The following is a 24094-nucleotide window of genomic DNA, read 5'->3' on the forward strand; positions in this document are numbered from 1 at the left end:
AGAGAATTGCTTTGCTGTGTTACTTATCATTGTTTGTTCTTGAGGTTCAGCTCCTTCACATTTCATAACAGCTCATCACTTTCATCATGACATGAATAACTGAAACACCAGCAAGTAAGACCAGTATATCTCTTAAGTCTCATTGCGTCCCGTGTGCTGCTATATATTCATTAAAAACACTTTTCTGCACCCTTCTGTCACAGTTACAGCTAACCAGTACCCATGAAATACCGTATTTTCTTCTGAGCATGGCATTATTACTTCTTTGAACAACATCAGTTCTGTTTGGTTTGGTTTTTCAATTTGAAGCACCATTGAGGGTCTGAGTCTCATCCAGCTGGGGTGGATTCCTGCTGCTTAGATTTCAGATTCACACCTCTTAGCACTCGTCATAAAGATGTAAGTGTGCTTCACAGCTCACCTCTGGAGCAGTTCACATTGCTACAGTCATACTGCAGTACAACTCTGTGTATGTGTTTAGCATGTTTATGCCTCAGCGTATGGCAGGTGGTACTGCTCCTCCCTCTTGTTACATCGCTTGGCTACGATGGCCAGGTAGAGCACCAGCAGAATGACCCAGTAGCAGGCGTAGAGTATCGTCCCCGCTATCAACAAGACCTTTTCTGTCTCACTAAACGGATCCTGGGTTTCACAGTAGATTGTATACATCACACCTCCGAGCAGTACAAGAGCCCACACTGTGACAGGCACAGCGCCGATGAAGTTGACTACGATCTTCCTGCGGCCTGAAGTGCCCCATCCAGCCTTATTGATGGTGAGCAGAGCAAATATTTTGGCAGGAAGCAAGCTGGACATGTAGAGTAGAGAGTAGAGTGACATGAAGATCATGACCAGGTTGCCACGAAGGAAACAGGCGTAGGTGGCCTTCACCATCCCAACCAGCTGGACCGTCAATAGAAAGAGCAGAATGTTCCACAGCCTTCCGCGGTAGAAGAGATGGATGACTGTGGCAACCAGGAAAAAAGGGAAGAAGCCGGTGACCACAGACTCATAGGTCATCCAGAGGCTGTGCTTGTGGAACCACAGGGCGTTATAGAGCCACTCACGGAAGTAAGACTTGCTCCATCGAGTCTGCTGGTTAAGCCAACGCAGATACTGGGTTGGAGTCTCAGTCTGGCACTGCGATCGCGCAGTAAATTTAGTCTTGTAGCCGAGGCTGAGAACCCGATTGGTGAGGTGGCGGTCGTCCCCGAAGCTGCACTTGGAGCCCAGGAAGGTCTGATGGTACCAGGGCTCCAGGAAGCGCTGGAGCAAAGAGTTCCTATACATCCCCAGAGGGCCGCTGATACACTGGACGCAGCCAAAGTAGGACTGGCAGGCCCGCTCGATGTTGAAGGCCATCCAGTAGCGCACGCTACTGAGGAATGAGATCCACGAGTCATACTTGTTTAGGATCTGGAGGATGGAAAAAGCGGAGAGAAATCAGTCAGAACAAGTTTATCGAGGAAAAATAATTGTACATTCATGCCATGCTGTAAGGAGCCTTCACACATACCTTTAGAGCAGTGGTCACCAACCTTTTTAAGCCCAAGATCACCGACCTCGGCCTAGGTGAAAGGTGAGATCTACCTATTGCAGAATTGAGTGACAAAGACGGCCCAGACAGTGCTTCCAATTTGAGGCCTTTTATATAGACTAATTGCATCTGAATTACTGAAGGCTCCATAACCAGCTCACGGCATATAGGCAGGGGTAAAGTGCTATTTTTTATGAGTGGGAGGAGGACTTTACCTCCTCTAGGGGGGTCCGGGGGGATGCTCCCCCGGGAAGATTTTTTTTAAATATTGAAGTTGAAAGCATCAATCTGGTGCACTTTGAGAGCAACATGAAGAGATCTATGGATACATCTCTCAACACCCATATGACACAGAACTGTAAACAGATTTTCTTTTTCTTTATGGATATTTTACAAATCACTCCCCTTTCAAACTGTATTCTTATACTGCCATATAGTATTTCATACCTGTTTTTCATGTATTCTCTTATTGATTGTATAACTATAATGATCATATGAAGGTGTGCCGCGGAAATAATCTTTTTGAATAATTTGTGACAAAACCGTTCTAAACACTCAGAGAGTCCTTTAGCTCACCTGAGCCCCTCAGTCTGACAGGGGAGGACCCTCCTCCAGCTTGTTGTGGAAACAGCTCCTTATGTCCGTTAGTGCAGCTAGCTAACCAGATGCTAACATGACGGTCCCCGCTAGCACCGGTCCCTCTCTCTCCCTCTCTCCCTCTCTCCCTCTCTATCACACTAAATGCGCTATTGCCACACACACACAGAGCCAAGCTTGAATGACACAAGCACACGTGTATTTCCATGCAACTCTCTGATTGGTCTGGTGACTTGCCTCTGTTGCATTCACTGAACACGGGAAATTGCAGTCCTGCCGTCCTCTCTTGTGTCATGATGAGGTTCACGTAAAGCACGGTTAATGTATTATATTATTGAGGTGTCTCAAATATACGTCAATCAAGTGGCACCTTCTAACGGGGTGGTGGATGATAGGTTTACATCTAAAAACGTATTTTTCAAACATTATTATTTTTCTTTTCTTTTTCTTTCTTTTGTTACTTTTTTTTTTAACGGTCCGCGATCTACCCGCACCACACTCGCGACTGGTTGGCGACCACTGCTTTAGAGGGTCTAAGTTGACTTGTAGACTAAACATCCTGGGGCTTAAATATACTTTTGCATTTGTATATGTTTACAATTGGAAGGTACCTGTACGTCTCCACCAACTCCTCCCACCATTGGATCGTCCTCAAGGATCTTCAGCATTTCAATGGTACATGCTGGGTCCAGAACGGTGTCCGAGTCAGACACCTGACACAGGATACAACAAATACAGAGGGTGCAGTCACTCTGAGAACCACACAGACCTAAACATATGCATCCTTTGGTCACATGAAGGCTGCAGGTGTTTCAGAGCACTGAGTGGTATTTATGCTCACAATCATGAGTGAAATGAGAGGCTGCTGACAGAGATCCCAGCTGGGTCATTCTAACCACAAGGAACTGGGTCAGCTGTGGACGTGACCTTTGACCCGAAGCCAGGGCACAGAGGACATGCAGCAGCTGGCTGCGTTGTTCATTTGGATTGGAGGGCATATAGGTAAAGACAATAAGTCAAATGTTTGTAGTTGTCTTGGGTTGCTGTTGTATTATAAACGGGTTTAAGGTGAGTCACAGAAGTTTCAAATATAGTTCTTCTTCCTCTTTGATTTAAGATTGTTAATCGCCTTAACATGGAGTTTAAGGTTATTTGTGTCTCTGGAGACTCAAGACAACAGAAAGGCAATATAAGGACACGAAAGAATCACATGCACCTTATGGTTCTGTTTAAGCACACTGCAGTGTTTCTACAATAACAGTTCTGCTTCAAACACACTGCTTAGATTTTGCAAATAATGTCCAGGTTTAAGTCTAAATGTATTCAGAGGAATGGTGACATCTGTTTACAGCAGCTAGGAAGCAAGGCCGATGTAAATACCAACAATAAACATGAGCACATTTTTATTCTGCAATCGATGTGGCGAAGGGTCCACATCGATCACATGACGGGCCAATCCTTTTATCCTTTGATGCATGCATAGGTTTTCTGTGTGTGGCCCTTACCTGCACATAGTCCACACTGTCCCCCAGTGCTTTAAAGGCTGTGTACATCACCTCTCTTTTGCCCCCCCACTCCTGCATGATGCAGGAGTACCGGCAGCCTCTGACCAGCCGGGCCACCCGTGCAGCCTCCTCCATGTGCACCGTGCTCCTTCCTCCATCTCCCACTCCTCCCCCTCCTCCCCCATCACTGTGGTAGTTTCCCTTCCACACCATACTGCCAGCTTGGTCAGCCCCACCCATCACCTCCTGGAAAATGTCAATCATGTAGCGGTCTTCTGGCCGGTTCCCGTCCACCACGAGCACCACCTTCAGGCCAGGGAAGGAGATCCGGCGGATGCTGCGCAGGCACTTCCTCAAGTAGTCCGGGTCCTCCTGGAAGGCAGCGATGCAGAGGGCAACGGAGCGACGCAGGTGCTGCGGCCGGGCAGGGGTCCTCATCTGCCGGTGCTCGAGGAAAGCAAAGAGGCTCTGGAGGAAGAGGTGGAGGGAGAGGAAGGCACCATAGAGGCCGAAAGAGAGGTGGTGCTGCTCAGTGTGGATGAACTGGTAGCCTGAAATACAAAGCAAAGACAAGTTAGGATGCATGAGCATCCTTTGTTGTGATCCTCACGGACATGTGTCTCTGTACTGTCCCTCACCTGTGACATAGGCCAGCAGGATGGTGAAGAGGACCACCGCCGCAAAGAGGGTGGTGGTCACGATGTTCAGCGCATTCCTGCAGCGAGAGGGCATCTGGGGAGAGGAGAGGTCGAGTTACAATCTGAGCTGTATGGGGTCTTTCAAACTAACGTGTGCACGCACGCGCACACACACACACACACACACACACACACACACACACACACACACACAGTATAAATAACACGCATTACATTGACACATGCATTATTTGTGATTCACATAGTGGTTGTTGTAATGAAATAGCGACCCCCCCCCACAGATGTATGAGTTCACTGCTCTCAGAGGAGCTCAGACTCTCCTTATGGGAGCTCAGCTCCCATTGGCTCCCACAGAACTCCAACCCTGGTTGAGGAGGTGGGGGGCCACCACAGATGTGAAGGTTAGCATCGTGTCATGTGAGGACACATGTGCAGGTGTGTGGAGTGAAGATGAGGTGGGAATACAGTGAGAGAGGGAGAAGGGAAGGAGGAGAACACGAGCCCGGCGGGAAGGAGACCAAGACAAGTGGGCCTGTGGACACTGTTTGGATCACAGCAGCGATTAAAACAACCTCACCTATTGAATGTGTTTTCTCTGTGTGCTTTGAAGTGAGCATGCTTTAAGTGCATGACAGCGTGAGCAACAGGTCTGCTGTGAGCTGAGACTCAGAGTCTCACTGAAGGCTCTGACAGAGAGAGCTTGGAACTCATTTGTTGACCTAAGTGTCATTTCCTGTTTCCTGTGTGTTCTGTGGAACCTTTCATTGGCCGGCTGCAGTCAGTGACATCATGGAAACATGGTGGCAGAAGCCCAGTGTGCAGTCATTACAGCTCCAGTGCTATTCTTACTATTCCACTCCTTCTATTACAGGGACTACTTCTTACAACTCTTACCAACAGAAGAAGTTACTTGTTAGTGTTAATGCAAAGAAAAACTCATATGTACGCTCTGTCAGTACCCAAACCTTAAACAACAACAACAACAACAACAACAACAACAACAACACACATGCTGGTACTTCAAGTGTCCTGGTCCAGTGAATAATAGCTGATTAATAATGTACCAAACGTGTTCATCCATCTTCACCCAGCCGTCCAGTTTGTTGCTAAGTAATAGTCAAACTTGACTAAATAGTTAAAAAATACCTATACATTTTTAAGTTTGCAAAGAGTTACCCCTGTCTTCCCTAAATGTACATATTGGTCCCTGATACATATGTGTACATGTACAGGTACACTGTAAGTAAATACTATTTAAAAATATGATTTTACTTCTGCTGCTCCAGTAATAGTTCTGAAGCCTTTCAGTCCAACTGCTACTGCATACGACTATGTACTATGTGAGTATACTCCTGGTGATATAGTTATACTTCAACTAGAACTATTGCTACTGGTACTACTGATGGGGCAAACAGTCACCAGGAAGAAAGAATAGTACTACTGCACTTTAAGAGTTAAACTCCTGAGGGGGATTATATATATCACCATTACTTTTCCCCAGACTCAATTCATTTAATTACCTTTTCGTATCGAAGTTGTTTGAAATGGTTCGTGTAAATATCCAGTTATCTCATTTAATATGTACTAATCTGAAATCTGAATATTGGATAAAGCCACATTCAAAATTCTTCTTTCCTTTAGTTAAGATGTTACAAAAAATGTACAGTGCAGATTTTGGATTTTCCTTTGTATGATTTAAGTGTAATAAAACAAAATCAACTATGCAACCAGAGGCGGGAAAAGCACTCTTGTACTTAAGTCAACGTAGAAGTACCAGAGAGGAGGAATGTTACAGTAAAAGTCCTGCAATCAAAATGTTAGTTGTAGAAAAGTATTCTCATCAAAATATAGTGAAAGTAGCGACAGTAAAAGTAGTCGTTGTGCAGATTGGTCCATTTCAGAATAATATATATGATGTGTTTTATAATGATTGATCATGAAAGTGTTCTCAAAGCTGGTGAAGGTGCAGCTAGTCTGAAGTACTTTGTAGACTGCAGGGTAGCTGGTGAAGGTGCAGCTAGTCTGAAGTACTTTGTAGACTGCAGGGTAGCTGGTGGAGGTGCAGCTAGTCTGAAGTACTTTGTAGACTGCAGGGTAGCTGGTGGAGGTGCAGCTAGTCTGAAGTACTTTGTAGACTGCAGGGTAGCTGGTGGAGGTGCAGCTAGTCTGAAGTACTTTGTAGACTGCAGGGTAGCTGGTGGATTTACTCCAGGTGGAACTAAAGTCTGATTCAACACTTGGTCAGATTTCACATCATTCATCCACATCTGTGAAGTAACTAAAGGTATTAATACATGTAGTGGAGTATAAGTACACCATTCACAGCTGCATCTTGGTTCAGTACACTCTAAAAAACGAATTCAGGCAACCTTTCACCTCCACTTCATTAAATGCATGGTTGCAAGATAAAAATGTGAGTTAATTGATTTAGATAAACATTTTAAGTTGCAAACATTAATTTATAAGTTGTGTTGACGTAATAATGTTGGTAATTACATCAACTTAATATTGTGGGTCATTTGAACTCTGATTTCTGCGTTAAGTGACTTCAAACTAAATTCAAGTTGTAGTAAGTAATGCACTTGGCTTGATAACTTAATTGTTCTACACCGTGAGTGAAGGATTTCAAGTCCACTCCCACTTAACATGCCTGGACAAGTTCCCACAGTTAAGACAAATAGAAATACACAAAGGACATTTTAAGGTGAGTGTCGTCTTGTGTCATTGAAATACACAGATAGCCTTGTAGTTGCACTGTATGGCAAACTGCTGTTTGACCAAAACTAGCAGCCTTTGAACTGTGAATAGTTCTGTGAGAGGATACAAAGTATAGAGGCTACTGTGAGAGTACAAATACTTTGGTTACTATTGTGATATCGCTTTTGATTGAAAATGAATCTCGTGAAGCTGATCAAGGATGCTTCTTGAGGTAGGATCCTTATTTAGAGTTGTCATTGAAATGCAAGTTGTTGGCAGTCTCCCATTCAGAATATATTCATTTTGGTCATTTCTCTTTTTCAAAAATAGCACAATACAATTGAAGTACGCAGAGAACTAGCCATCCGCTGCCTTGTCGTGTACCTCGGAGAAAAGGAAGAGGACCTTTTCAAGGAGTTTAGCGACGTAATTACAAATCTTGAAATCAAATCAAATCCACGGGCAGAGTGTAAACACATAGAAAAAAGCACTGCTCTCTGTCAGCTACATTCTGAAGCATATTGCACTTTTGGCCACACCCCAATCAATAATATCTTAGCAGCGTTCAGCGTGGATAGGTGTTGACAGCGATGGCGTGGGAAAAGGATTGTGTAACATTTGAAAAGTGGCTTCTGCTCTTCTGCTCCAGTTCAAGTATTGTATGGAACCTGCAAACAAGATGAGAAGATACACTAAAAGTTATCTACCAAATCTGTCCACATGCTTTTAAACATAGGCAAAGTACTCAAAAGCACCTCTGTGTGTCTTCAGGACCACATTGCCATGACGACACACACATGCAGACTCAATAGGTGAACACAATACCAGCGTTGCTTTAGCAGCTGGTAATAATGGCTCTGAATTAGCTAAGAGTTTAAAAAGTATGCAATTACCTAATTCATTATCTCTGATGCGCTAACCTATTATTGAATGTGCTTCAAAAGGACATGAATATCGCCTTCATCAGAGACCGGTCCTCCCAGGATCTGACCACACGATGCAGCCATCGTGGTCCAGGGAAACAAATGAGCAAGCATTCTGCGTTAAATGCGTTCATACTGTTTGAAATAATGACTGTCGGCAGTGCAAACATCTTTGTTACATCTTGTGTCAAATGGATGTGAGATCTGCAGACTGGTGGCCATTGAGAGTTTGTTTCTGTAGTTTCACAAAAACTTTACAGATTTTACATTTTTGGCACTGGTTTTAAATCTGCAAAGGCCTCTAACCTCGATGTGATGGCAGCATGTATTTGCTGTGTCCCCATGTCCCATGGTAATATGGTTCGTCAGACAGCCGAAGACTGACAAAGACATTAGAGTCCTGCGGGAGTCACGAGGGTGGCAAAGAGGAGGCCAATCCTACTCTGATTGAGCTAAGTATCGCTGGTGTTTTATTTTTAATTTGTTTAGCTTTCTAGCCCCTCCTGCTATAATCATGTGTATTTTCTCCATTCCTGTTCATGTGTCTTCTCGCAATTATCACTGGCCCCGTGTATCTCCTAATCGCTATAACCGGCCTGCTCTCGTCTATCCCACGTGCTCCACTGAGATCCAACTTCTAGTTTCAGGTGGCCTGTGGAACTGCCAGTCAGCTGTTCCTAAGGCTGACTTCATCTCTGGCTCCGCCTCCCTGCAGTCCCTGGATTTCCTTGCTCTCACTGAGACCTGGATTACTCCATCCAACACATCCACCCCAGCAGCTCTCTCCACAGCATATTCCTTCTCCCATACACCCAGACCCACTGGCAGAGGAGGGGGCACTGGTCTCCTGCTCTCTCCCAAATGGAGCTTTTCCCTCTTCAAGCTACCTAACTTCACTCCTTCCACCTTTGAATTCCATGCCGTCACAGTAACCCATCCTATACAATTAACCATTGTTGTTCTCTACCGTCCACCAGGAGCCTTGGGGGACTTCTTGGAGGAATTAGATCATCTCCTCTCACACATCCCTGAATCTGGCCCTCCCGCTGTACTTCTCGGAGACTTCAACCTCCAGATGGGGAAGATAGACGAACTAACATCTCTGTTAACCGCCTTTGCTTTCTCACTGTCTCCGTCCCCACCAACTCATAAAGCTGGCAATGTCCTCGATCTCATATTCTCAAGGAACTGCTCTACTTCTAACCTCTCTGTAAACCCGCTCCACACCTCCGATCACTTCTTCATTTCATTCTCTCTACCCCTTTCCAAACATAACAAACTAATCTCTTCTCATCCTGCACCTGTCCGCCGTAACCTCCGTTCCCTCTCCCCCTCTACCTTTGCCTCCTCGGTGCTCTCAGCCCTCCCTCTGATTCCTGCCTCCAAACTCTGCTGCAGAAACTCTCCTCTCTAATTAATAATAATAATAATTCCTTATATTTATTATAGCGCTTTTCCAGATGCTCAAAGCACTTTACATATACACATTACACATATTTTGTATATGCAATGGTCACTGTGGACAATACCCACAGGTGAAGTGTCTTGCCCAAGGACACACCGGCTTTACAGACGGCGGGTTTCACCCCTTGATCTGATGATCATTGCACAGCGCCACACCGTCCATCTTCACGCCTCGAAGTCATCGAGGCGCTTTTACAAGTATACATTAGTATTATACATGTACTGTGGACAATACCCACAGGAGCAAATCCGGGTGAAGTGTCTTGCCCAAGGACACAACGGCCTGACGCAGTGGCGGCAGGAGCGGGTTTCGAACTGGAGTTCCCCAGCACTCCCCCTTGATCTGATGATCGGATGCACAGACCACTGCGCCACCCGTCCCACGTCTCTACTCTCTCATCCTCTCTGGACTCTCTCTGTCCTCTCACATCTCGGCAGGCTCGTCAGTCCCCTCCTGCTCCCTGGCTAAATGACGCACTGCGTGCTAATAGAACCGTCCTTCGGGCAGCAGAGCGGAAACGGTGGAAATCTGAACACCGTGACGACCTCCTAACCTATCAGGCTCTCCTCTCCTCTTTCTCTGCTTCGATCTATCAGGTAAGAAGCACTTTCTTTCAAGATAAGATCCAATCTTCCTATTCCAATCCCAAAAAACTATTTTCCATCTTCTCCACCCTCTTGGACCCTCCCAAAGCCCCTTCCCCCTCCTCACTTCTGTCAAGCGACTTTGTTAACTACTTTGAAAAAAAGGTTGACGATATTCGCTCGTCTTTTTCTGACTCACCTCTCCTCACCGCTGGATCACCTGACCGACGGTCAACCGGCACACTAACTACTTTTTCCCCTCTCTCGCCAAGTGAGGTTCTTACCCTCATTACCTCTGCCCGCCCTACCACCTGTCCTCTGGACCCTATCCCTTCAAACCTCCTTCAGACTATCGCTCCTGATATTCTACCGTTTCTCACCCATTTCATCAACACTTCTCTAACTTCTGGTCACTTTCCAAACAGTCTCAAGGAGGCAAGAGTAAACCCTCTCCTAAAGAAACCCACTCTCAACCCGTCTGATGTTATAAACTACAGGCCTGTCTCTCTCCTCCCGTTCCTGTCTAAAACACTTGAATGCGCTGTCTTTAAACAACTCTCCTGTTATCTCCATCAGAACAACCTTCTGGATCCGCACCAGTCTGGTTTCAAGGCAGCTCACTCCACAGAAACTGCCCTCCTTGCTGTCACTGAGGAACTGCACACTGCTAAAGCAGCCTCCCTCTCCTCTGTCATCATCCTGTTGGACCTGTCTGCTGCATTCGACACGGTGAACCATCAGATCCTCCTTCGCACTCTCCAAGAGTTTCAGGCTCTGCACTTTCCCTCCTCACCTCATACCTCAAAGACCGCACCTACAGGGTAACTTGGAGAGGGTCCGAGTCCGACCCTTGTCAATTAACTACAGGGGTCCCTCAGGGCTCTGTTCTTGGTCCCCTCCTCTTCTCCCTGTACACTAACTCGCTCGGATCTGTCATTAGCCCGCATGGTTTTTCATACCACTGCTACGCTGACGACACCCAATTAATTCTGCCCTTTCCCCGCTCAGAGACCCAGGTCGTCGCACGCATCTCTGCTTGTTTAGCTGACATCTCTCAGTGGATGTCCGCTCACCACCTCAAGCTCAACCTTGACAAAACTGAAGTGCTTTTCCTTCCGGGAAAAGATTGTCCCACTCTTGACCTGACAATCAACATCGGCACCTCTGTTGTTTCCCCGACTCAGACTGCAAGGAATCTGGGTGTGACCCTAGATAACAACCTGTCCTTCACTGCAAATATCGCTGCTACAACCCGCTGCTGCAGATACACGCTCTACAACATCAGGAGGATGCGTCCCCAGCTGACCCAGAAAGCGACGCAGGTTCTGGTCCAGGCTCTCGTCATCTCACGCCTAGACTACTGCAACTCCCTCCTGGCTGGTCTACCTGCATGTGCCATCCGACCTCTGCAGCTCATCCAGAATGCAGCGGCTCGTCTGGTCTTCAACCTTCCTAAATGTTCCCACACCACGCCGCTCCTCCGCTCCCTCCACTGGCTTCCGGTAACTGCTAGAATCCACTTCAAGACACTGGTACTTGCGTACCATGCTGCGAATGGATCTGGCCCTTCCTACATCCAGGACATGGTTAAACCGTACACTCCAGCACGTGCACTCTGCTCTCCATCGACAAAACGGCTCGCTGCACCCTCGCTGCGAGGGGGACCCAAGTTCCCATCAGCAGAAACATGTGGGTTTGCTATCCTGGCTCCAAAATGGTGGAATGAGCTCCCATTGACATCAGGACGGCAGAAAGCTTACACACCTTCCGGCGCAGACTGAAAACTCATCTCTTTCGACTCCACTTAGAGCGATAGAATGACTAACAAAGAACTGCTAACAGAGCACTTATATACTAATAAAGGACTGGCTTATCTAAAGCCAGTTGAGTAGCACTTGAACTGATTGGCTCTATGAAACCTGATGTACTTATATGATTCTGTTTTCTTCAAGGTTGTGTCTTCCTTGTTCGAATGTACTTATTGTAAGTCGCTTTGGATAAAAGCGTCAGCTAAATGCAATGTAAAGTATAGTAAAGTATGTGAATGTGAATGGATCTGGCCCCTCCTACATCCAGGACATGGTTAAACTGTACACCCCAGCACGTGCACTCCGCTCTGCATCAGCCAAACGACTCGCTGCACCCTCGCTGCGAGGGGGACCCAAGTTCCCATCAGCAGAAACACGTGGGTTTGCTATCCTGGCTCCTAAATGGTGGAATGAGCTCCCCATTGACATCAGGACGGCAGAAAGCTTACACACCTTCCGGGGAGACTGAAAACTCATCTCTTTCGACTCCACTTCGAGCGATAGAATTACTAACAAAGAACTGCTAACAGAGCACTTATATACTAATAAAGGACTGGCTTATCTAAAGCCAGTTGAGTAGCACTTGAAATACTTGGCTCTATGAAACCTGATGTACTTTATGATTCTGTTTTCTTCAAGGTTGTGTCTTCCTGGTCGAACGCACTTATTGTAAGTCGCTTTGGATAAAAGCGTCAGCTAAATGCAATGTAATGTAATGTGTTTATTTATTATTTGTGTGGCAATTTAAATATATGTTATTTATCTTTTTTTTCAAAATGTAAATGAAGCTCAGCGCAAGTTCTTTCAGGAAGACTGGGTGTACATACATTCACTCCGCAGCTGCACAGGCGTTCTCTTTAACCTATTACATTTCACCTCATTCTCCAGCAGCCAATCAGCGAGCTGCAGCCAAACTATACAATGGTTCTCCTCTCTCCTGCAGTCAGCTGTGACTTCAGGTGTACATGCACCTTATCATACTGTGTGGCATGTGTCAATACATGTTCAAACTAAATGAATTCTCTCCTGATTGAAACATCAGGTGTTGAAATAAACAACTGCAGATCAAAATAAAAAGTGAATTTCCTAATATTTTTGTTCTGTAATCAATTAATTTCTTTCTTTAACGGCAAAAACATGAAAAAGCTAAGAAAAGAAACTATTGAATACAATATATTTGGAGCAACTTAATTTATAAATGGTTGTCAACTTAAGAACGTGTGTTCACAATGATGGTAATTAAGTACATACAACTTAAAATCACTTTTAAATCATGTGGTAAAAGAAGTCGGAACAACTTAATCTTTTGAGTAATCAACTTTAAAACTTGTGTTTATGCTCCAATTATGAAGTAAGTGGTAATTAAAAACACCTCTGATTGTAGAGGAAAAGCCTTCTCCCCTAACTCAAATAACTTTGTTGCTTTAATAATAATAATAATAATAATAATAATAATAATAATATATAATATTTTTATAGCGCCTTTCAGGAAACCCAAGGTCGCTTTACAAGTCGGGTAGGGGGGGGGGGGAGTAGAAAAAAAAAAAGGCAGACAGGTTAAGGGGGTGGGGGGGGGAAGTAGTGGAAAAATAAACCTATTAAACTAACTATACAGTGGGGAAAGCCTCGTTGAAAAGGTGCGTTTTGAGGGCTTTTTTGAAAATGTCCAGGGTTGAGGCGCTGCGGATTTCGGGGGGAGAGAGTTCCAGAGGGTGGGGGGTGCCACACTGAAGGCTCTGTCACCAAAAGTCCGCAACCTGGTGCGGGGGGTGGAGAGGAGATCCGGTCCAGATGATCTTAGCTTCCGGGATGGAGTGTGGTAGCGGAGAAGGTCAGACAGGTATTGGGGGGCGAGGGCACGGAGGGATTTGTAAGTCAGAAGAAGGAGTTTATAGGTGATACGGTGCTCATGGGAGCCAGTGGAGGTGGATCAGGGTGGGGGGGATGTGCTGCCAGGGCTTGGTGTGAGTGAGCACCCTGGCAGCCGAGTTCTGCACATACTGGAGCCTGTCCAGGGCTTTACTTTAAGACTATTTCATTAGAAGTTGTCTTGACTCAATAAACATCGATGCAAACTGTTGCGTTGATTTTCTTTGTTGAGCCAAGGCATTTGTTTTTAGAGTGTAGAAGTACAAAGTAGCAAATTTAAATACTGAAGTAAAGTACAAGTATCTCAGAATAGTACCTTTCAGCACACGGCAATTCAAAGTACAGTACTTGAGTAAATCTACTTAGTTACTTTACACCTCTGCATGCAGCAATTACAGCCCAGAGCCGTTTGAAGAGGACAGGGATCTTTGAACTGCAATCTTTAGGTGAAAGAACTTGAGGGTTGAACAACACCTGCCCATCTGTTCTCCCCTCTCCCCCCCCCCCCCCCCCATCAGGCCCTCTGGCGCTCCCTCTCTCCCTCTCTCCCTCTCTCCCTCTCTCCCTCTCTCCCTCTCTCCCTCTCTCCCTCTCTCCCTCTCTCTGGGTTAATAGTTCTAATTAAAGGCCAGTCAGGGTTTGGCCAAAGCTTGGTCAAAACTGTGGAGGAACAATTCTGCCCTTTCATTCATGAAAGTACCTCCTGCAGCGCACACCCCCTCCCCCCCGCCCACCCGCCCCCCCGCCCCCCCTCAGGCAGCCTGATATTAATGGAGTTACATTCAGCTCTGAGACGCTGGCACACACACAGTTTTCCTCCTCTGGGGTTCATGTACATCCTGGCACTGATCACATGTTCTTCACAGATCTACGTTCTGAACAGAGATCCAGAGAAATGTGACACGCCGGTTCTGACAGTGGAATGTAGTCCTCTCTGTTCGCATGTAACCTGCTGACTCAGAGTTCTGCTTCTATCGCCATTGTTGTTCATGTTAATTGTTGCATAATTATTCTGGAGAAGAACGTCAGATCAAATGCTGACCACAAATCCATCACATACAAACAGAACATAAACCTGCATGTTCAGAATGTTCAGTGCAATTTCCTGAAATACAAATCATTAAATTAAAATGTTGTTTTTGTTTGCCAAGTTTTTAACTAATGTGTGCAGTTTCTTTGTGTAGCTCAAACATGGAAATATTGTGTTCAATATTATTATATTGTAAATTGTTTTGTATTTAGATGTATTATATTGATATTGTAGTTTGTATTGTACTTAAATTGTACATATATATAGTATTTCATATGCTTTGAGCTTCTGCTTGAGGTATGATCTCAGGCAGCATGCCTTCATGTCCGGGGGCCAGATAACAAGCAGACAGGAACATGGACAGTGTGATGGGCCACAGCCACCATACAGTATGGTATTAGTCATTAGGACAGTGTGTGTTTGTGGGGGGGAATTCAGACATCTTATATCTCATCTCATTTATAAGATGTCTGAATTCCTTTTCTCTCAACAGCCCAAGGAAGCATATTTCAATGAGCGGTAGATCCAAGAGCTTCCAGTATCTCTTTCTGTCACAGTGCAGCAGAAGTAACGTCACCATCAAGGGGCAAGTACTTCTAATCTAATTTAATTAATGAAACTTTGAAAGATCAAAGGCAAAAATAACTTAGCGAATCACCTTAGGATCTTCGGTAGGAACTCAATCTCCCTGGGTAAACGTGGTCAAATGGCATCTGACTTATTAGGTCCTCGCAGAACTGGTGATATAAAAAAGCTGAGCTGTCACTCTGTATCCCCCGCACATATCCAAAATGATTCTGAAGTGATGCTGGTCAAATTCTCCCACCACATATACACGTCTATGTCCAGATCCAGATTGGGGTGCAGATCATTACAAATCCAAATTAAGATCATTATAAAGAGGATAATAGATGTAAATCAAATGTAAAGAAAAGTCCCAGGTTCAAGTAATAGTATTCCCATTTCTATCCCAGGAGTTACATGGAAGAAACCCTGCATACAGGCCCTCTGACGCAATGGGCTGGGGGTCCAGGTGAGGAGTCGGGGGTGTGGCAGAGGGACGGTTTGGCTTCAGGACAGGGGCTTTACACAGGGAGGGAGAAGGAGGAAGTGAGGGGAATGGGGAGATATGTCAGGATGGAGCAAGAGTAGGAGTGAGAAGTGTCAGGAAATAGGGCTGCTGTAGACTCTGAGCGCAGGCTTCCCTCAGACCCACCCCACTCCCTCTATTTGGCTAACCCTCAGTGAAGGGTTCATCAGGTTGTTGCTACAGCTCATTCAGTCTTTTTCATTCTGGTGGAACATATAGTATATGCCATCTTTTATACATTTCCCTGAGATTCAAGACTAGTTTGTTTTAATATAAAGTCTTCTCACACATGAATCTTATGAACCTGTCTTTATGAAGGTAATAAAGTACTAACTTTTAATGTATACATGTTTAATTTCTCTATGGACGTATACACCAGAGGGAAGCCAGTTCTGAAGGTGAACAGACTGAGAAGACACGCTCTACATGTTCAGTTTCTCTGCATTCACTTGTGCTAGTCATGAGGAAAACTCTCCTGAAGATGTTGCCACTAGATGGCTCTGTGTTGCTGATCTGATCAAATGCTCTCAGCTGAAGAGATGTGTGTACAGTGATGACGGTGTCTTTGAAATAAGCTGTTATAAGTCATGAGAATCCTTTACATTTTTTGGACAATTTTTTTTCTTTTTTTGGACAATTACAGTAAAGAGGCACACAGGAATTGGACGGAGAAGACAAGACACCCAGCAAAGGTCCAGCTCCAACAACACTGGGTGGTTGTGGTTATGTTTAAATTCGGAGTGTATTCAATAAGACCATCTCTTGGCCCCGTTGATGGGGCTTCTGAGGAAACACGATAAAAATGTTTCCTTTACTTTGAATGTACTGACATGTTCCTCTCTGGCTTACAAAAACACAGAGTAACAGTGGCACAAAGTCAAAGTCATTAAAGGGGACATATCATGCTATATTTGAACAATATATTGTAGGGCCATACCTATATAAAGTACATAAATATAGTTTTTTTTTCAAAATACCAAACAGATCCTGCATTTTAGCCATGCCTCATTTAGCTCTATTTGCTCTATTTGCTCTTTCCAGCTCTGTTTTTGCATGGGGCTGAAGATTTCAACTTTAACGGACATGTTGACCGGCAAAAAAATATCTGACTGAAACTCTGCCGCACGGCAGAGGTGGGGACTCGAGTCACATGACTTGACTCGAGTCCGACTCGAGTCGCATGTTTTTGGACTTGAGACTTGCTTGACTAACATTGATAAAAGACTTGACTTGACTTTGACTTGGTATTCATGGTAGTCCTAGCTATATTGTCTGCAGTTCTAGGGTTAATATGAATCTAATATGATTGTCATTGGTCTAAATTAGATTTCAAATGATTAACTGTGTATGTAATGAAGATCATAGTGTGGGTTGAATCCATTTTCATAACCATTGTCTTTTAACTGATTTAAATGCGGAAACTGGGCTTATTCATCAGAATGTTGTATGACTTGACTTGACCGGAGCAATGACTTAACTTGACTTGCTTGACTCTCACCACAGTGACTTGGGACTTGCTTGATACTTGCAGGTCAAGACTTGAGACTTGCTCATGACTTGCACATGTAGGACTTACTCCCACCTCTGCCGCACGGTCCCCTCGTCCCTTGGAAGAGGCGGAGAGGTGTAGGGTGTTTGTCATCTGCTGGTGGACTACCGGAGAGAATTACAGCGAGGGAGGGATTGCAATGAATAACAGCAGCAGGAGCAAACGCTTGCCTCGGGGAGGGAGAAAAAGAGCCACAGCGGAGAATAAACAGAAGGGCAACCATGCACAGGAAGTCTTCTTCGCTGCTTTTGTGGCAGACTACAGCGCCACTTACAGGCCTGGCATATGTACTACAGCGTCTCCAGCGCTTTCGAGCGGTAATGGCCGTCGGTGGCCCAACCCCACATTCCCCTGATAGGTGGAGAGTTGGGCGGGTGGGGGACCTAACCTCCTCTAGGGAGGCTAACAACTGAAACCAGCTAGCCCACAGCTAGTTAGCTACTATTCCTGAAAAGTTCGGTTTTAACATCAGAACTACAAGTTACTTACACAAGCTAAACCGGAGGGTTCGTTAACATTACCATTACGAAATAAAATAATATAGATTACTTTAGGGCTAACTAGAAAAGATACCAGAACTGATGGAGGGCAAATTAAAACATGACTGACCTGCTTGGAGCATCAAGCTAACTGAAGGTGGACTCAGGACTGCAACAGCGAAATACACCCGCGGGTACAAAATAAGGAACCAATTTACATATGAAAAGAAATATCATTTTGGTGAAGCTCACAATAACAGAAAATATAGATTTTCAAGTATACAAGTAACCAAAATAAAGAAGTCATAGAATAGCAATTTTATTTAAATTAAAAAATCTAAAAATCAAAACTTTTTTTTTTTTACTATTTATTGGGGGGGACATTTTGAGTGTATCTGAATATTGGGGGGGAGGTCCCCCCCCCAATGTATATGGTGAATACGGCCCTGCTGTACCGATACAGCACCCTCTCCAGAATATGAAACAATTCCGATTTCACTGTGTCCCTAAACCGAGACTTCTTGACCCGAGGAGTAGCATCAGCAGCAGTAGTACTGCAAGATTCGGGTTTCCCCCATGGTGGTGTTGATGGTGGCCCCGGAGTCTGTTCCTGGCTGAAACTCGCGGGGGGAGTCTTGGCTTTTCTCTGCTCCATGGCTAGTTTACAACGGTCGTCTTAGCGAGGTCCTTCGTTTTAGATGATTTGCTGAGTGGAGGGTGGGGCTTATTGCGTTGAATGGGGGAGTCAATTATAGAATTGAGAGTTTTTAGAAAAAAGTTCTTTAAGCGTTGTAGCTTTTTCATCTCATCTCCAGCAATAGGTCATAATTTAAGAACAAGTAATAGTTTTGTCAAGATTCTACAGAAAAAAAGTCAAAAAAGTATAGTATGTCAGAAATATGGAAAAGTCATTGTGTACAAATAGTATGTTGAAAATAAAAAAATAAAACTCAATTCAATACAAATTAATGAATATGTTACCCTCTTCTAAAGTTTTGCACCCCTTAAAGAAAAACCCCTTCCTTACCAAGTACTTCATATTATACCCTTTGTTAAGTGTTGCGTACATCAAGGTGTATCTTAAAGTATCTTGGTAACAGAAAATAACTAAAATATGTAAGTTTATCAGAAAAGAAAAAACCTTGTTTATCTGAACAAGTGTTGCATACACCAAAGTGTGTCTAAAAGTATCTTAGTAACACAAGAAAAAAGAGAAGAAAGCGTTGATGTTAACAAAAACTGGATTGTTCCACTGAAATAATAAATAAATAATTTCAAAAAGTGCTCTTAAAAAAGAACAAATGTAATCAGATAAAGTATTTTGTTAGACTATTAAGTCCACGATGGTTACATTTAACCCCTAACCCCTTTGTATTATATGTTTGTTTTCCTAATAAAGCCAGTCACCTGAATTAATTTTGTCTCCATACCTTTTATTTTTATTTTTGACATTTTGTAACAATCTTAAAACATTTGTAGAGAACAAACACTGTGGTTAAAATGAGTGTCTTTATGACGTCTCTCACACAGTTGGTATTTTTCACAAAATTCATTTTTAAACACATCATCTTGATACAGAGATAACACATTTTCGTAAGAAAACCCCGACACTCTTTTTACATAGGTAGAATACACAATGTTTTTCTTTGAGGGGTCCTTAGTTTAAAATGATCTGGTGAGGAGGGTGTGACTTGTTATGCTGAGTGGGAGGCGGAGTCCTCTGTAAAGGTGAGATTCTTTTTCACCAGTATAATGTCCATCGATGTCTGACTCTGTTTAAAAAATTATTTAAGCTTTGTAGCTTTTCCATCAATCATTTTCAGCCAAGCAGTCAGAGGCACCCGCACAGATGTCTGAAAAACCCCGCATGTAGAGTTAAAATATTCCAAAACAAAATCATCAGAGGGATCCTTCCCCAGCGTTTCCAAATGGCTTGCACGGTAATACCATCGCCCCGATGGTCCGCTTTTAGTTTCCCAGACGGTGCTTGTCAGGACTCTTCTCACTTCTGGCAGCGGGGAAATAATTCCTTCTTCCTCCACATTGAGGGGCGGCGGTGAAAATTCTTCTTTGATCTCGCATGCTGTCTGTGTTTCTTTGCTTTTCTTTACAAATATCTTGTACACCGATGGTTCCACTATGGTTTCTTGATGCACTACTTCTTCCGATACAGTGGTTGCGTGGAGATCTCTGGAAGACACCAGAGTTAACACAGCCCAATCTGTTGAGGTCAGTGTCGCTTTAACACTGCGGGGTCCATACGTTTCTCCATTCTTCAGATTGTAGAAATGCCCATTCATTCCCCATATAGTTGAATACATAACCCCAAACATCGCCATTTTTCAGAGTCCATTCTTCATGAAGTTCTTCGGCTGGAGGCGTCTGAATCCGGCACAGATATTGCATTCGTTTCTTGATTGGCGCTCCGGACTGATGGCTGTACGTTGTCACAGGCGTCTCGCTGATTAAACCCATATCTATGCTTCTCTTGGCCATTTTTCTTTTTTTTTGAAAGGTGACTTGATGAGTGGAAATGACTGGCCTGTTATCTAGTTTGAGCGTATTTATTTTCATCTATTTCCATCCCCTTACTTTTAAATGTTCTGGTGAGGAGGGCGGGACATGTACAAGCTGGAGGCTGGAGGCTTCATGGAGTGAAATGGAGCAGAAACACATTCTTTATGGGTACAGCAAAATTCTAATATTATCCGCATATTTTGCCCCTCACAGAGTGAGACTCTGAGCCTGCATTGATCTCCAGTAGACAGAAAAAAGCCTTGTATGTTTTTGTAAATGACTAATTTAATTTACCCTCAGACTGTTGATTCAGTATTTTAGTGTTTACAGCTTTTCTTTTGTTCTGATCAGCCCTACTGGAGCCGCCATGGAGTGAATGGAGCAGAAACACATTTTTAAAAGAAAACTTCTCTTTGTTGCCTACATCTAATATTACACCCATACAACCGCACACAGCTTCATATTGGGTTTCCTTAAAGTGGTGTAAAGTAATTATAAAAAAGACAAAGATCATGTTTTTTAAATTGTTTTATTATTCCCCCTCTTCAGAGAGACTTTCTTATAGTTAAATAAAAGTAATTATACATTAGTTCACAATCCTACAACTAAAGAGAACATCCTTAGATATCACTATTAAAACCTAAATAAGATATTTTAAATGAATATGAATACCCTCTTTGCAAACAGATACTTCCTTGTAGTTAACAGTTTCACAAAAAACTTTAAAAGAAACATCCTTAGCCAGTACAAATCATTTCAAACAAACCCTGAATCAAATCTAGAGAGAGCAATAACGTTTTTTAGGTGTCTTAGTGAGTGTCTTAATTAACATATAGATTAACATCCCATGCTTATCTCAAATCCTCACATCAAGGGGCAACTCCAACGTGTGTGTGTGTGTGTGTGTGTGTGTGTGTGTGTGTGTGTGTGTGTGTGTGTGTGTGTGTGTGTGTGTGTGTGTGTGTGTGTGTGTGTGTGTGTGTGTGTGTGTGTGTGCGTGTGCGCGTGCGTGTGTGTGTGTTAATTGTTCTTAAGGGTAGGGGTATGTCATTTTGGAGAGTCTTTTGCATTCAAACCGGGGGAGAATCTGCCACTTCCTTCAGACTTCCTTACAGAGCCCCTCCTCCAACACACATGAACGCTCACATGACCAAAAAAGAGGGCGCAAGATAAGTTTGTGCACAGATCTTTCGGCTGTACTCTGAACCCCCGCACTGCTGCTGCATTCGTTTCTTGACTGGCGCTCCGGACGGGTGACGGTAAGTTGTCACAGGCTGATTAAACCCAATTCGAGGCGTCTCTTGCCATTTTTCTTTTTTGAATGGTGACTTGGTAAGTGGAAATGACTGTCTTTTTTTAATTTAGTTTGAGTGTATTTCTATCTTCATCTAATTCCACCCCCACTATCTGCTGGCGTCATAGCCATAAGGAAGGGGTGGAGAAAAGGGGGGAGGCTGGGAGGGGGCGGGTAGACAGTCTCACGCATAACTTCAAAGAGACACCTAGATTAACATCAAAGGCTTTCACCAGTGTGAAATCACACCTGCCTGTTATAGCACCTCACATCAAAGGGCAAACATCAAAGGCTAATTAGATTAGACAACAAAGGGCTCTGAGGGGCAGGGGCCAGACAACATAACTTCAAAGAGTCTGCCTTAATCAACACATCAAAGAATTAGACAACAAAAGGCACTACACAGGGGGGCTTTTCACACCTACCTGTTATAACACACATCAAAGGACTAGACTACAAAGGGGTGTGAGGGGACAGGGGCCAGACAACATAACTTCAAAGAGACTGCCCTAATCAACACATCAAAGAACTAAACAACAAAGGCACTACACAGGGGGGCATTTCACACCTACCTGATAACACACATCAAAGAATGGGAGGCGGGACATGGGAGGCGGGACATGGGAGGCGGGACATGGGAGGCGGGACATGGGAGGCGGGACTTAGCTCATTGACCAATGGGAGACGGACGTAGCTCATTTGCATAATTGGGGGCGTGGCACCGGTCACTTGTTCATGCATACTAATGTGATTGAAACAGTATCATTATAACTACTTATGATGTTTGTCAATCTTAACAAATAATTTCCATGTAAAAAAAGTCACAGTTTGTCTTAAAACTGTTGAAATATAAGACTGAAAAATACGCAACTAGAAAGACTACAAATCCCAGAGTCGCGTAAGTGATTTCACAATTGTTTTCCTCCACTAAGAGATCGCTAAGATCAGCGCTGGCTAAGATAAGATAACTTTAACAAGATGCCTGTGTGCTTAGTACCAGGTTGTTATCATACCAGCAATGGGTCTTGCTCGTTCTTTCGCTTCCCGTCTGATGAAAGGACCAGGAGTGGCTGGATCAAGTTAGCTACCTAGAAAATTATTCAAATCTGGATCAGTCTGTATCAGATCCGTTGCAGCCCCGTTTTTAGAGATTTGGGTATGGAGGAAAAGAGAGAGGATTGTGTTTCCTGACACTTTGAGTGTTCAAATCAGTGAGTGTGAATACATCCTTACCACTGTAGAAGGATGAATATCTTTGTTCCTTCAAAAATAACTAATGCTAGTCTTTGCTTTAATGCCTCATATTATGATACCCATCAATTGAATATTATCACCTATTCTTCTGTTTGTCTGGATCAGACTGTGGGGTACTTTATAGACCACACCTGAAGTCCCAGCAGCTTTGTGTGAAAGTTAACCAGAGCAGGCAGGTCCAGTACTGATGCCATGGAAAATCCAAAAGCCGTCAAACAGGCGCTCTGAGTGTTCCTGTTTCCTAACAGTCACTGTCTGCCTTTCCGAGGGGAAAGCAGCATGCCAGGAGGCAGCACACACACACCAACACCGCATATCATTTACATACATATATACTCACTTAACCCATAACTGAGTCCTTTTACACCTTCCAGGGGAAAATGTAAGCAGAAACGAGCAGCAGTTCAGTTCCAGAATGTCTTTAGTTCTGTTCAAGTTGCCTCACATTTATTTGCTCATTTACACGTGCACACACACACACACACACACACACACACACACACACACACACACACACACACACACACACACACACACACACACACACACACACACACACACACACACACACACACACACACACATCAACCCCACAAACAAGAACACACTCAAGTCTTTGTGCTTCAATTTCCTACTAAACTTAATTTTGCTCATTTCAATTTTTATAAAACGTTCCATTCACTTTCATCATAATGGATCTCACTTTTGAGTATTTGATTCTCCTTTCCTGAACCTTTACACGACCTGCCAAACCTCAAGTATCACTTCCAAACCTCTTCTGGATCATTTTATAAGTTACATTATTACATTATATTGCATTTAGCTGACGCTTTTATCCAAAGCGACTTACAATAAGTGCATTCGACCAAGAAGAAGAAGTTCCTAATCCTAAAGCCATTTGCACTCACCCTTTACAGAAGTGAGGACCACCAAAAGACAGATATGTCCTATCTTTCTTTCTTTGTGGGGGAATTAACATCTTATGAACAAAGTCTCTCAGAAAGCATATTATTAAAACCCTTACCTTCCTGATCCAGTGGACCCTCGGTCTTTGGTCTCCCCCCAGATCTCCGTCCGTTGAGCCGGGACGTCCAGCCCTCTACTCTCCTCAGCACAGCGCTCTCCTTGTTCCTCACCCCTCCTTCCACTCGCTCACACTACATCTTTATTCCAGCTTGCTTGCTTAATTCAGGAGATCCCACATCCAAAAATACAACATGCAGCTTAAACCTCCACG

General features: G+C 44.0%; 1 protein-coding gene across 1 annotated transcript; it reads right to left on the minus strand.

Moving 5' to 3' along the window:
- Nucleotides 1-486: 486 nt before the first annotated feature.
- has3 (hyaluronan synthase 3) lies at nucleotides 487-23983 on the minus strand. Its single transcript, XM_034087918.2, has 5 exons — nucleotides 23882-23983; nucleotides 4278-4371; nucleotides 3640-4190; nucleotides 2746-2847; nucleotides 487-1416 (listed from the first exon to the last, which is right to left on the minus strand). The coding sequence occupies exons 2-5, from the start codon at nucleotides 4369-4371 to the stop codon at nucleotides 487-489; spliced, it is 1677 nt and encodes a 558-aa protein (XP_033943809.1). The 5' UTR covers nucleotides 23882-23983.
- Between the last annotated feature and the right edge of the window lie 111 nt (nucleotides 23984-24094).

The sequence above is a fragment of the Pseudochaenichthys georgianus genome, chromosome 7 (assembly GCF_902827115.2).
Source record: "Pseudochaenichthys georgianus chromosome 7, fPseGeo1.2, whole genome shotgun sequence".
NCBI lineage: Eukaryota > Metazoa > Chordata > Actinopteri > Perciformes > Channichthyidae > Pseudochaenichthys > Pseudochaenichthys georgianus.

Coding starts and splice junctions, on each gene's coding strand:
- has3 (XM_034087918.2), bottom strand. CDS start 4,371: ATGCCCTCTCGCTGCAGGAATGCGCTGAACATCGTGACCACCACCCTC. Junction 2,848..3,639: donor ACAGTGTGGACTATGTGCAG/GTAAGGGCCACA, acceptor ATCCTGTGTCAG/GTGTCTGACTCGGACACCGT. Junction 1,417..2,745: donor GAGTTGGTGGAGACGTACAG/GTACCTTCCAAT, acceptor TCCATCCTCCAG/ATCCTAAACAAGTATGACTC.